Source organism: Panthera tigris, chromosome F3, assembly GCF_018350195.1.
Source record: "Panthera tigris isolate Pti1 chromosome F3, P.tigris_Pti1_mat1.1, whole genome shotgun sequence".
NCBI lineage: Eukaryota > Metazoa > Chordata > Mammalia > Carnivora > Felidae > Panthera > Panthera tigris.
Genome location: NC_056678.1, coordinates 30,717,327 through 30,730,748, shown reverse-complemented (window position 1 = coordinate 30,730,748; position 13,422 = coordinate 30,717,327). Strand labels below are relative to the sequence as shown.

Below are 13,422 nucleotides of genomic sequence, written 5' to 3'. Positions count from 1 at the left end.
AGGTATAAGTTTAGATCATTTATTTGAGATTTTTCTTGCTTTTTGAAGGCCTGTATCACTATAAACTTCCCTTTTAGAACTGCTTTTTCTTTGTCCCAAAGATTGTGAGCTACTGTGTTCCCATTTTCATTTGTTTCCAGGTATGTTAATTTTCTCTTTGATTTCTTCATTGTCCCTTTGGTTATTTGGTAGCATATTGCTTAACTTCCATGTGTTTGTGTTTTTTCCAGTTTCTTCTTGTATTTTTTAAAAATGTTTACTTTTGACAGAGAGAGAGAGAGAGCATGAGCAAGCAGGGTAGGAGCAGAGAGGGGGAAACAGAGGATCCGAAGCAGATTCTGTGCTGATAGCAGAGAGCCTGATGTGGTGCTTGAATTCACGAACCGTGAGATCACGACCTGAGCCAAAGTCGGACACTTAAATGACTGAGCCACCCAGGCATCATTATAATTTTTAAATTTATTCTTGATTTCTGGTTTCATACCATTGTGGTCAAAAAAGATACTTGATATGATTTCAGTCTTCTTGAATTGATTGAGACTTGTTTCGTGGCCTAACATGTGATATATCTTAGAGAATTTTCCATGTGCACTTGAAAAGAATGTGTATTCTACTGTTTTTAGATGGCATGCTTTGTATGTATGTTCAGTTTATCTGGTTTTAATGGATCGTTCAAAGCCACTGTTTACTTATTTTCTGTTTGAGTGATTTATCCATTAATGTAAGTATGGGGGGGGGCGTGTTAAAGTCCCCTACTGTTACTGTATTACTCAATTTCTCCCTTTATGTTTGTTAATATTTGCTTTATATAATTAGGACTTCTATGTTGAGTGCATAGTTATTTACAATTATTATACCTTTTTGTTGGATTGATTCCTTTATCATTATGCAATGCCCTTGTTTGTCTCCTTTTATAATCTTTGTTTTGAAGTATTTTGTCTAGGGTCGCCTGGGTGGCTCAGTCAGTTAAGCATCCGACTTTGGCTCAGGTCATGATCTCATGGTTTGCGAATCCAATCCCTGCATCGGGCTCTGTGCTGACAGCTCAGAACCTGGAGCCTGCTTCAGATTCTGTGTCTTCTTCTCTCTCTGCTCCTCCCTCACTCATGCTCTGTCTCTCTCTCTCTCAACAATAAATGTTAGGGGTGCCTGGGTGGCTCAGTCAGTTAAGCATCCGACTTCAGCTCAGGTCACGATCTTGCGGTCCGTGAGTTCGAGCCCTGCGTCGGGCTCTGGGCTGATGGCTCAGAGCCTGGAGCCTGCTTCCCATTCTGTGTCTCCCTCTCTCTCTGCCCCGCTCCCGTTCGTGCTCTGTCTCTCTCTGTGTCAAAAATAAATAAACGTTAAAAACAAAAACAAAAACAAAAAAAACCACACACAAAAAACAATAAAGGTTAAAAAAAATTTTTTTTAAGTAAAGTATTTTGCCTAACCTAAATGTTGCTACCCCAGCATTTTTTTTTTTTGCTCCCACTTGCATGAAATGTCTTTTTCCATCCCAAATGAATCTCTTGGTGGCAGCATATAGATGGGTCTTGTTGTTTTCATCCATTCTGTCACCTTACGTCTTTTGATTGGAGCAGTTAGTCTATTTACATTTAAAGTAATTATTGATGCGGGGTGCCTAGGGGGCTCAGTCAGTTAAGTGTTCAGCTTCAGCTCAGGTTGTGATCTCACAGTTTGTGGGTTTGAGCCCCATGTCGGGCTCTGTGCTGACAGCTCAGAGCCTGGAGCCTATTTCAGATTCTGTGTCTCTCTGTCTCTCTCTGCCCCTTCCCCACTCATGTTCCATCTCTGGCTCTCAAGAATAAAATAAAACATTTAAAAAAAAGATATTTTTAGACCTTTTTTTAAAATGTTTATTTATTTTTTGAGAGAGACAGAGCACAAGCAGGGGAGGGGCAGAGAGAGAAGAGGAAACAGAATCTGAGGCAGGCTCCAGGCTCTGAGCTGTCAGCACAGAGCCCAGTGCAGAGCTTGACCTCACAAGCTGTGAGATCACAACCTGTGCTGAAGTCAGATGCTTAACCGACTGAGCCACCCAGGCGCCACCCCCCCAAAAAAAATATTTAAAGTAATTATTGATGCATATATACTTACTGCCATTTTAATTGTTTTACGACTGTTTTTGTAGTTCTTCTCTGTTCCTTTCTTGCTCTCTTCGTGATTTGATGACTTTCTTTAGTGTTATGCTTGGATTTCTTTCTCTTTATTTTTTGTGTCTCTATTATAGGTTTTGGGTGTGTTGTTACCATGAGATTCATATATAACATCCCATGTATATAGCAGCCTATTTGAAGTTGATGGTTGCTTAAGTTGAAATGCATTTTGAAAGCACTATTTTTTTACTCCCCCCTCCACTTTTTAGGTATATGATGTTATATTTGCATCTTTTAATTTTTATCCCTCAGCTAATTTTTGTAGATATAATTGATTTTGCTACTTTTGTCTTTTAATCTTTATAGTAGCTTTATAAGTGATTGATCTACTTCCTTTACTATATGTTTGCCTTTGCTAATGAAATTTTTTCCTTTCATAGTTATCTTACTTCTATTTATGGCCTTTTTTTTTTTTTCTGCTTACAGTAGTCCTTTTAGAGGCTCCTGGGTGGCTCAGTTGGTTAAGCACCTGACTCTTGATTTTGGCTCAGGTCATGATCTCACAGTTTATTGCTTCGAGCCCTGTGTTGGGCTTCATTAGTCCCTTTAACATTTCTTGTAAGGCCGGTGTAGTGGTGATGAACTCCTTTAACTTTTATTTGTCTTGGAAACTCTTTATCTCTCCTTGAATTCTGAATGATAATCTTGCCCGGTAGAGTATTCTTCATTGTGGGTTTTTTCCTTTCAGCATTTTGAATATATCCTGCTACTCCCTTCTGCCCTGCAAAGTTTTTGCTGAGAAATCAGCTGATAGCCTTATGGAGCTCCCCATGTACATAAGTATTTACTTTTCTGTTGCTGCCCTTAAGATTCTTTAACTTGTTGACGTTTTAATTATTATGTGCCTTGGTGTGGTCCTCCTTGGGTTCATCTTCTTTGGGGCTCTCTTTGTTTCCTGGAATTGGATGTCTGTTTTTTTTCTCCAGGTTGTGGAAGTTTTCAGCTATTATTTCTTCAAATAAGTTTTCTGCTCTTTTCTTTTTCTGGGACCTCTCTAATGCAAATGTTAGTATGCTTGATGTTGTCCCAGAGGTCCTTAACTTCCTTATTTTTAAAAATTCTTTTTTCTTTTTTGTTGTTTAGCTTGAGTATCTTCCAGATCGCTGATTCATTCTTCTGCGTTCTCTAATCTGCTTATTGATTCCCTATGGTTTGTTTTTCATCTCGGTCATTATATTCTTCACCTCTGGTTGCTTCTTTTTTATATTTTGTGTCTCTTTTTTGAAGTTCTCAATGAGTTTGTCCACTCCTCTCTCAAGTCCTGTGAGTATCTTTCTGACCATTACTTTGAACTCTGTCAGGTACATTACTTACTTATCCCTGTCTTATTTAGTTCTTTTTCTGAGATTTCTCTTTTATGCTTTTCTTTGAGACATATTCCTCTCCCTTCTTTTGTCTGACCTTCTGTGTTTGTTTCTGTGAGTTAGATGGAAAGCTACCTCTCCTGGTCTTGAAGGAGTGGACTTATGTAATAACATCCCCTGTGTAGAATTTGTGTGCCTGGCTGCTTTGGCTGATTAGCCGGAGCTGCATTTGGTCCAAGCCAAAGATCCTGGGGTGCTCCGTGCCAAAGGCCAGCCTGGTGGGACAAGTAGAGTTGGAGCAGATACAGTCTGGGAGGGTTCCCCTTGCAGGACAGATTGCTAGGGGCCTGGACTCTGTTCCCATCTGTGCTCTCCAGGGGGAGGAGGAATGTAAACAGTGGTGCTCACTGGCATCTCCAAACCCAAAGTGAGTTCCAGCAGTTTCCCCATTGTTCGGTAGATGTTCTAGTAGTAAAAGTTGCCCTTTAAACCACTGTTTTGTTTTTTTACTTTGCTGTGCCCCAGGCCAGACGAATCTGCATGGGGGACAGTTCTGTGATGTCTCTCCTACTGCAAATCATAGGGTCTGCAGTGGGGTTCCCATTGTTACCCTGCCTCTGTCTCTCTTGCTGTTCTCTACATGGTCCCTCTATGTTCTATTATGCAGAAACTGTTCAATCAGCCCTAAGGTCTTCTTCAGGAGGAATTGCTCTATGCATGGATTCTACGTGTCTGCGGGAGGACATGAGTTCAGGGTCTTCCTAGCCTTCCATCTTGGGCCCCTAGGCCAACAGTAGCTACACTTTTTAACAGGCAGAAACTCCCCATATGCTTGGGAGAAATGAATGAATGTAACTGTGCATAAATGAATAGAAGGAAATAAAATGAATGAATGAAATACGGAACGGTCACCTATATATCTTCTGTACCTTTCAAGGCCCAAGATCTGTTTGATACCATTATGTAAGCCCTTCCAAAGACCTCCAATGTTGAAATTCTCCAAGATAGTTTTCCCATAATTTAAGATAGTACTTGCTGTGGCTTCATTATTATGAAATGTTAGCTTACAGTGAAACCCATTCAATCTGTAGATGAAGGGAACATATGTAAAGAATTAAATTTATTTATAGTCTTTGGCCCACTTTACAATTAGAAAACTTGCTAGGCATAGGAATATGTTCTTTTTGGCCTTGATTTTGTTCTCAGAGTAACTGCCATTCATTCACCAAACTTCTGTTGTGGGCATAATTCGTCTAGGAATTATGACAAGCAATATATGATTCCTGTCTTTAAGACACTTGTAGTCTAAAAGGGGAAAATAAGACATGCATATATGAAACAATAATAATATAACAGACTAAAATCAATGTCATAAGTCCAATAGGTGTCTGTCATGTGACAGTTATGTAGCTACTAAAATGATAAGGGAACTTGGAAGAAGAGACAACTTTGTAAGCTGCAGTGGTTAGGAAAGGTGTTTTGGAAGAGGTAAAATTTGAACTGAATCTTGAGATACAGCTACAGAACTATCCCATTTGGTGGCACAAAAATTATTTTATCCATATGAATATTCCTTCCTGTCTGAACACTGGATGTGGTGTGAGTTTTGTTGATTGCTGCTGTTGAATCTTAAATGTAAGCTTTATAAACGTGAGCTTTAAAGTCAATGCTTTGGGGCGCCTGGGTGGCTCGGTCGGTTAAGCGTCGACTTCGGCTCAGGTCATGATCTCACGGTCCGTGAGTTCGAGCCCCGCGTCGGGCTCTGTGCTGACAGCTCAGAGCCTGGAGCCTGTTTCAGATTCTGTGTCTCCCTCTCTCTCTGCCCCTCCCCTGTTCATGCTCTGTCTCTCTCTGTCTCAAAAATAAATAAACATTAAAAAAAAAATTTTAAAGTCAATGCTTTGTGCTATCAACAATAGCCAAAGTATGGAAAGAGCCCGAGGGTCCATGGAGTATTACTCGGCAATGGAGTATTACTCGGCAATCAAAAAGGATGAAATCTTGCCATTTGCAACTATGTGCATGGAACTAGAGGATATTATGCTAAGCGAAATTAATCAGTCAGAGAAAGACAAATATCATATGACTGCACTCATATGAGGACTTTAAGATACAAAACAGATGAGCATAAGGGAAGGGAAGCAAAAATAATACAAAAACAGGGAGGGGGATAAAACATAAGAGACTCTTAAATACAGAGAACAAACAGGGGGTCGCTGGAGAGGTTGTGGGAGGTGGGGTGGGCTAAATGGGTAAGGGGCATTAAGGAATCTACTCCTGAAATCATTGTTGCACTATATGCTAACTAACTTGGATGTAAATTAAAAAATAAATTATAAAAAAATAAAAGTAAATAAAGTCAATGCTTTGGTGGAAACATTTTTCCATATAAGGGAAACCTGATTTTGAAAACCAAGGAATTTATTACTGTATGGATGGAGCAGTGGTTAGTAACATGATTTTTATATGCCTAGGAAAATCAGACAAAATACTAACAATTTTGTTTTTTGTTTTAGACAGACTACTCTGATAGTTTACATTTTATCTTTTCTTGGAATGGTTATATTTACTTTCACATTGGACCTTGGATACAGTATCGTTGTGTTTGTTACTGGAGGGGTGCTTGGGTAAGCATCAAATGTGTTTAGGGGGAATGATAGCATGCTGTTATAATTGTGAAATATTGCTACTATGGTTTTAAATTTTTAGTTCATCCAAATGTCCTTAAAAATATTTTAAACTTTAAAGAATCTGTGCTGTGCATATAAATTTGTAATTCTTTAGAATACAAAAAGTTTGAAAATGTTTTTTGGTATATATGACAGGTGAAAAATGATAAGCCTTACTTAGTCCAGGTAACATTATTTAGTTAGAAAAACAACTGACTTAGCGAATCAGAGGTAATTTTTTTTCAGAAACAGGAAAACTTAGGAGCTGCTTTGCTTTTCAGTTCTTCTGTCCTTGGACTGATTGGTGAATAATAATAGGGGCTTGCTTTCACACATCAAGTTCAAAATCTTTAGTTATTTGATCACTAGAATAGGGCTGAGAAGTAGAATGATTGCCACAGTGTATGCTATTGTCCTTCAGTTAATTGTTTCTGTAATTCTGGATTTATTTTCCTAGTTTCTTCATGACTGGTTACCTCCCATTGGGTTTTGAATTTGCTGTTGAAATCACTTACCCTGAATCTGAAGGCACCTCATCTGGTCTTCTTAATGCTGCCGCACAGGTAAACCCCTGACCTCTCTTAAATCTGAGATGAGTAGTTTACAGACTATTCTAAATTTTTTTTTTTAATGTTTATTTATTTTTGAGAGAGAGAGAGAGAGAGAGAGAGAGAGACAGAGCATAGTGGGGGAGGGACAGAGAGAAACAGAGACGCAGAATCCAAAGCAGGCTCCAGGCTCCGAGCTGTCAGCACAGAACCCGATGCAGGGCTCAAACTCATGAACTGCGAGATCATGACCTGAGCCAAAGTTGGTCGCCCAACCAACTGAGCCACCCAGGCACCCCAGTTTACTGGGTATTCTAGTGAATAAGAAGTTTAAACTTTCTGCCTTTCCAAATCATATGAATAAAATAGTTAAGAAAAGTTCTCAGGAAAACATTACACTTATTTCAAAGAAGCAAATTCAACAACAATTATTTCCTCTTATTTTATTTTAGATATTTGGAATTCTGTTCACATTGGCTCAAGGAAAACTCACAACAGACTATAGTCCTAAAGCAGGAAACATTTTCCTCTGTGTTTGGATGTTTCTAGGCATCATTTTAACAGGTAAATGAGGGTATTTTCCTGACAAAAGTACTTGTGTCATATCGTCTTTATATTTTTCACGTATATTGATTCTCAGTGGCTTCCAGAACTCAAAGGGAGAAAGGAAGTAAAAAGCGGGATTACTACTTATTCTTTCCCAAGGATATGAATCTATTAATTAATTTTTCAGATTTTAACTTCAATACCATTACTATGCATAAAAACAAAAGCCAGCGTGTGAAGAGTCGGGAAAGATCTGGAATCGGCAGACCTGGACCCGAGTTCTGACTCTGCTGCTCACTCGCTGTGTGACTTTAGACAAATTGCTTAGACTCTCATACCCTCCTTTTCTCATTCACGTAATAGGGTATTAAAAAGCCTGCCATGGAGGGTTGCTATGAGGATTAACTGAAGTTCAGGTTCATGAAAAGCTCCTAGCATGGTGTCTGGCACTCAGGACGTGCCCAGTCACGTCAGCTGTTACCAGAATGAGTGGTGGTGGAAACGGCACAAGGGATGGTTAGTCAGTTCTTACACTTCTCAGGTGTCATCGGAATAGACATGGGCAGGAACGACGGCGGTGCCCAACTTTGAGAGAAGGAGCATGGAAAAGGACTCTAATCCGTAGTTTGTCCGGGTGCATGAGCATAAAAGTGGATTTAGAAGCAAGGCTTAATGTCCACAGTGTTTCCACACCCACGCTGGCTTCTCCTGTTATCTCACTCTGTTAATTTCTCTCTGCAGTCCTTTTCCCTACTCAGACGGCAGCGTAAACTCTTATACAGTGTGCGGATACCTACCAAGCAAACCACACTTCCTGCCTCCTCCCCCTTGTCCTTGATGCTCCAATGGTCCCAAACTCCCTCTGGCGCCAAATTCTTGGCTGTTCTATTCCTGTCTCACATTCTTTGCATATCCTGTTTGCTGCCTGCCTAGAATGCCTTCCTGTCTCTTCTTATCTGCTTGACAAGTTCCTACTCATTTTTCAAGTTTCAATGCAAATATGTCTTCCCTGGCAAGCCTTCCCTGATTTTTCTCTGGACTGACGTGGGCTTTTTTTCTCCCATGTTCCCACTGTACCTTGTACATATCTGCACTATTGCAGTTATCCTACAGTGTTATAATTGTTTGCATGGTAATATTTCCCTAGATGGGCGAGTGCTCTATGGAAAGAATTGTGCTTTTCATCTTTGGTTCCTAGCATCCTGTATTTATTCATTAATGAATGATTTGCTAATTAAGTTAATGGCTTAGAGAGGCCCTGGTATTATTTCATGCTACAAGGATGCTATTGGATATTATGGTACTACAGTGTGCTAAATTTGGCAATATCAAAAAAGACTTTGTGCCGCTTAGAGAAAAGCATATCTATATATGCTCTTTGGTAACATCACCTCTTTGGGGTTTTTCCGTTTCAGCATTAATCAAGTCTGATCTCAGAAGACACAATATAAATATAGGAATTGCAAATGGTGATATTAAAGCTGTAAGTAATGAATATTTTTATGACTAAACTATTAAGAAATGTGTGAAACCTGTCTGTCTAGTCAGCTATTTTGTATTCCTGAGCCAATCATTGATCTGTCATAATGGCAGATGCCAGATGCTGTAAGTTGTTTTTATTTCCTGATTCTTTCTGCAGGTACCAGTTGAAGATACAGTTGAAGATAGTCCCACAGACCAAGAATCAAAAACTATTGTGATGTCCAAGCAGTCAGAATCGGCAATTTGAGGTGAAAGAAAAAGTTAACATCATGCGATACTTGAGCAGTAAGGCTTGGTTTAAACGTTATGGGATATGGATACTTACTTGAAAATTATTACGTGACCCATAATTATTATCTTGCTTAATTGTAACCTTAAGCAATATTTTGCTTAGCAGACTTTGGCTCATCTCATATTAACACTACCATTTATCAACTGAGCCTTCCATTCATAGTCCTCTCTTGTCAACCTGAAAGTAAGCTTCTTGATGTGTGTTTTCCAAAAGTGGTTTTGTTGTGTTTTGTTTCGTTTTGTTTCTTTGTAGAAAATGGAAGGTTGGAAGGCTTCCATTTGATCAGAGGTGGCACTTGAGCTAGAACCTGTGTGTCTGTCATCCTTGCCCTCAGGTCAAGATGGCTTGACAGCCATCACACAGGAATCTCTACATGAGTATGTGAGAAGCAATTTAAATGGAGAAAATTTGTCCATTTGAAATGATAATGTGGAGGCCTAATCCCCGTAAATCACATAGGACTTCATGCAATTTAGAACCAAGTGACCAATATATTCCTAATTGGCTCCTTTCCATTGTTCTGATCTACTGTCCAGTGACCCTCAGTAGGAGTACATTACACCAACACGACACTCCTGGCCCATCAAAGGACAGCACTGGGATGACACCTGCACGGAACCTCTAAGATTTTTCCCATTTCTTATATTCTTGTTAAACAGTGCTTTGTAACGTGTACTGTCAGTGGCCATCAAAACTATCGTGGGAACAGGTTGAACCCATGACTTTGGTCTTAGACTTGAATTCTAATGAAGCTAAGGGGCCCAGACGGACTCATTATCTTGAGTTCTCTGCACTGCCTTCCTACCATGCTATAAATGCTAATACTATTTTCTCACTTCAACTTGACAGTAATTTTGTACCCACTGCTTTGCTTACTCTTTTTTCAACACGGGCAAGATTGGAGATATTGTCACTTCAGCTCCATACCACTCAGAGTAAAGCAAATATCACAGTAAAGTGACTCAAATGAATTCTTTGGTTTCCCAATACACATAAAAGTCATGTTTACACTGTTCTGTAGTCTAGTAAGTGTGCAATAGACTGAAGGAACAATGGACATACCTTCAGTGAAAAAAGACTTATTGCTAAAAAATGCTAACCATCAGCTGAGCTTTCAGTAAGTCATAATCACCACCATTGGTCACCACAACAAATATAATAATAATGAAAAAGGTTGAAATATTGCATGAATTACAAAATGTGACACAGACACAAAATGAGCAAATGCTTGGAAAATTGGCACCAATATACTTGCTCGATTCAGGGTTGCCCCAAACCTTCAAGTTGTTGGAAAAAAACAAACAAACCCACAATATCTGTGAAGTGCAGTAAATCAAAGCACAATAAAATGAGGTATGCCTGTATATTTAACTTTGTAGTAAGAAAATGTCATCCAATGTGTTTCATGTTTTCTTGTATCATCCCTAATACTTGTGCTTCAGTATTGCAAAGAAATCAATGGTGACTTAGCCTAGGAGTTCTCATTTAGTGAAGACCTCTTAAGATGCTTTAATTCTCTACTAACATCTGTATGACCATTCTCCTTTGAGGAATACTGTGCCCAGGTATGTGCTCCTGCAGTGTATTGTGGGAGTGTATCCTTTCTTCACCCGACTGTACATACTGTTCCAAAAGTCTGCTCTTTCACATGCTCAGGGTAAGGAGAATAGGACCAAATGTGCTTCTACAGTGCCTACCACTGCGTTTTGTTTACAATGAGAATTTACATGTTGTTCACGACCTGACTCTCTAAGCTCATAGGGAATATCTTTAGAATACTAACATCTAAACAGCCATAATATTTACATTATGTCCACATAAACAACAACAACAAAAAGCCAATCAGGTGTGCCCTTGAAGTAAATTAGCAATTCTGATTTGGGCAGATTATATGCATTGCTTTATGTTGATATTATAACATTCTCTGTAATCAAATGACAGTAGATGATGTAGAATCTTTCCTGGAGAATGTGTCACCAGAAGAACTTAGCTGGGAATCAGAAGCTCTGGGTCTGTGACTGTCTGGGTCACAGACCTGGCTCTGTGTCCCTGTCACTCTCTGGGCAGCGTTTTCCTTATCCATATAATGAATGTATTCACTTTGATCTCAAAGACCTTTTTTGCATCTTCAATGCCGTTCATCATGGGGTAGACCAAATCGGGTACCGTGGGAACTTAAATCTAGCTAGAGAAAAATCCCCTAGAGAATTGGATTAACAGCTGTGATTGTTACTTTGTGCATCTGGGGGATTTAAAATCTTTTTTTTTTTTTTTTTTTAGCTTTTTTATTCAGTTGGTGATAGCTCAGGCAGAATATGCTGAATCATTAACTTCCTTAGATATTTACATTATAGGTTTTATGACCAAAAAGATATCCTAAGATCCCTCCTAAATAATTATTTTTATTTTTGAACTATCAGTGTTGTTTTAAACAATCATGTACTTGTTGAGTTCCCTAGCTTTTGAAAAAAAACTACAGATCAAGGTTGGAATACTTTATTTCCAAAAAGCATATGCGTATATGTCATGTGTATCTTTCTTTGTTGATTAGAAAAAGGATGAAATAGGATGTGACAAAACGCAAAATGAATTGATAATTTTTCTGTATTTTGAGTTAAAGTTGCCTGTAATTTGTGAAACAAGAAATGTCATATAATTCTATGTCTGATCTTTGGAAAATAGAGTTGGGTAACCATCACTTCTGTAAATTTTAACAGAATAATTTTAGAAAGAAATTGGATGCTTTCAAAAGCTGTTGCATTTATAAATTATGCAGAAAAGAAAAATACTAGCTTTTGCCTTTTGTGAATGTTGGAGAAATGTCTTTAAAATATTGTTTATATGTAAACTCAGAATATGCCAGAAGAATTCCTGTCTGTATGAAGTCATCTTTCATGTTTGAAATTTTGCTTTTTGTACTATTTGTCTGTATGCTTGTTCTTCAGTGTTTCAGACCTGAAATAAATTTATTTTTTTAATGTTAATTTTGTATGGCTTTTTGAAAAAAATTTTAAGCTGTTAATTTATTTTTTGAGAGAGAGTGTGAGCCAGGTGGGAGATGGGTGGGGCAGAGAGAAGGAGACAGAATGTGAAGCAGGTTCCTCACTGTCAGCACGGAGCCCAACGCAGGCCTCGAACCCATGAACCTTGAGATCATGACCTGAGCCGAAGTCAGACACTTAACCGACTGAGCCGCCCAGGCACCCCTAAGTTCTGATACTTAGGTACACATGGGGAGTGGAAAGGGACTGTTAAGATTTCAGAATGAGCCAAGGAGGGAGCAAGTGTTTTGTGGAGCACAACAAGGAGACCAAGTTCACCAGGGTCAGTGCTCAAACAGCACAGCAGTGAGGGATTAATCTCCTCCCCTTGCTTTTTGGTGCCTGACCCCTCCTTGGGCAGATAGGTGCCTACAAGGAGCCATCTGGGAGACTACACCTAAGCTTCAGACTTTACCTGTTTCTCCTGGGAGCATGTGCCTGTGTGGTACCTTATATCTATAGCAGGTGTTAATTTTTTCTCAAGACCTTGCTGATTAACATAATAAAACCAAACTCTAATTTTCTTCATTAAAAAATAGATATGATGGGCGTGCATTCTTCATAAGAGTCAGTGAGATAATACATGAAAAAACATTTAGCTGAAAGCTTGACATAGCCAACACTCAAACGTTTTGGCTACTATTTTTATGCATTAATGATTGGTAACTAGCAACATATTACCACTTAAAAGTATTTGGATTTGAAGAGAAAAGTTCAAGTGACTTACATCAAAAGAATACCAATGAGGAGTGCCTGGTTGGCTCAGTCAGTTAAGCGTCTGATTCTTGACTTCAGCTCAGGTCAAGATCTCATTGTTCATGGGTTCAAGCCCCTTGTCGGGCTCTGCACTGACAATGTGGAGCCTGCTTGGGACTCTCCCCCTCTCCTCTCTCTCTGCCCCTCCCTTGCTCGCTCGCTCTCTCAAAATAAATAAACTTAAAAAAAAAAAAAGAATACCACTGAGAAAAATTGAGGTTCTGGGGAGAGAGCATAGAGAAGACACTTAGGGAGGAGGAGAATGACCTGGCAGGGGGCTGCCCCTTCCACATCCTCCTGAAGCTAGTCCTGGAGGACTAATAAACTGGTTGGCAAGGATTAAGGAAATGGTGAGATTGAGAATGGAGGCTGGATGAAAGATTAGCCTACGGCAGTGACTTCCAAAGGTTTTGGTCCCAGAAAACTTTTACATTTAAGAATCATTGAGCAACCTCAGGCGCCTGGGTTGCTCAGTCAGTTAAGTGCCCGACTTTGGCTCAGGTCATGATCTCACAGTTCATGGGTTCGAGCCCCGCATCAGGCTCTGTGCTGACAGCTCGGAGCCTGGAGCGTGCTTCAGATTCTTCTGTATCTCCCTCTCTCTGTCCCTCCCCCACGCATGCTC

At 39.4% G+C, this 13,422-nt stretch overlaps 1 protein-coding gene across 1 annotated transcript in view; it reads left to right on the top strand.

Moving 5' to 3' along the window:
- Nucleotides 1-11,984, top strand: part of FLVCR1 (FLVCR heme transporter 1) — a 37,160-nt gene extending 25,176 nt beyond the window's left edge. The window contains exons 6-11 of the mRNA XM_042976508.1: nt 5,980-6,090; nt 6,590-6,695; nt 7,133-7,244; nt 8,642-8,709; nt 8,866-8,956; nt 9,537-11,984. Of these exons, the coding sequence (XP_042832442.1) occupies nt 5,980-6,090; nt 6,590-6,695; nt 7,133-7,244; nt 8,642-8,709; nt 8,866-8,955 (487 nt within the window). The 3' untranslated portion in view covers nt 8,956; nt 9,537-11,984. The remainder of the gene's footprint in view (nt 1-5,979; nt 6,091-6,589; nt 6,696-7,132; nt 7,245-8,641; nt 8,710-8,865; nt 8,957-9,536) is intronic.
- The last annotated feature ends 1,438 nt before the right edge of the window (nt 11,985-13,422 follow it).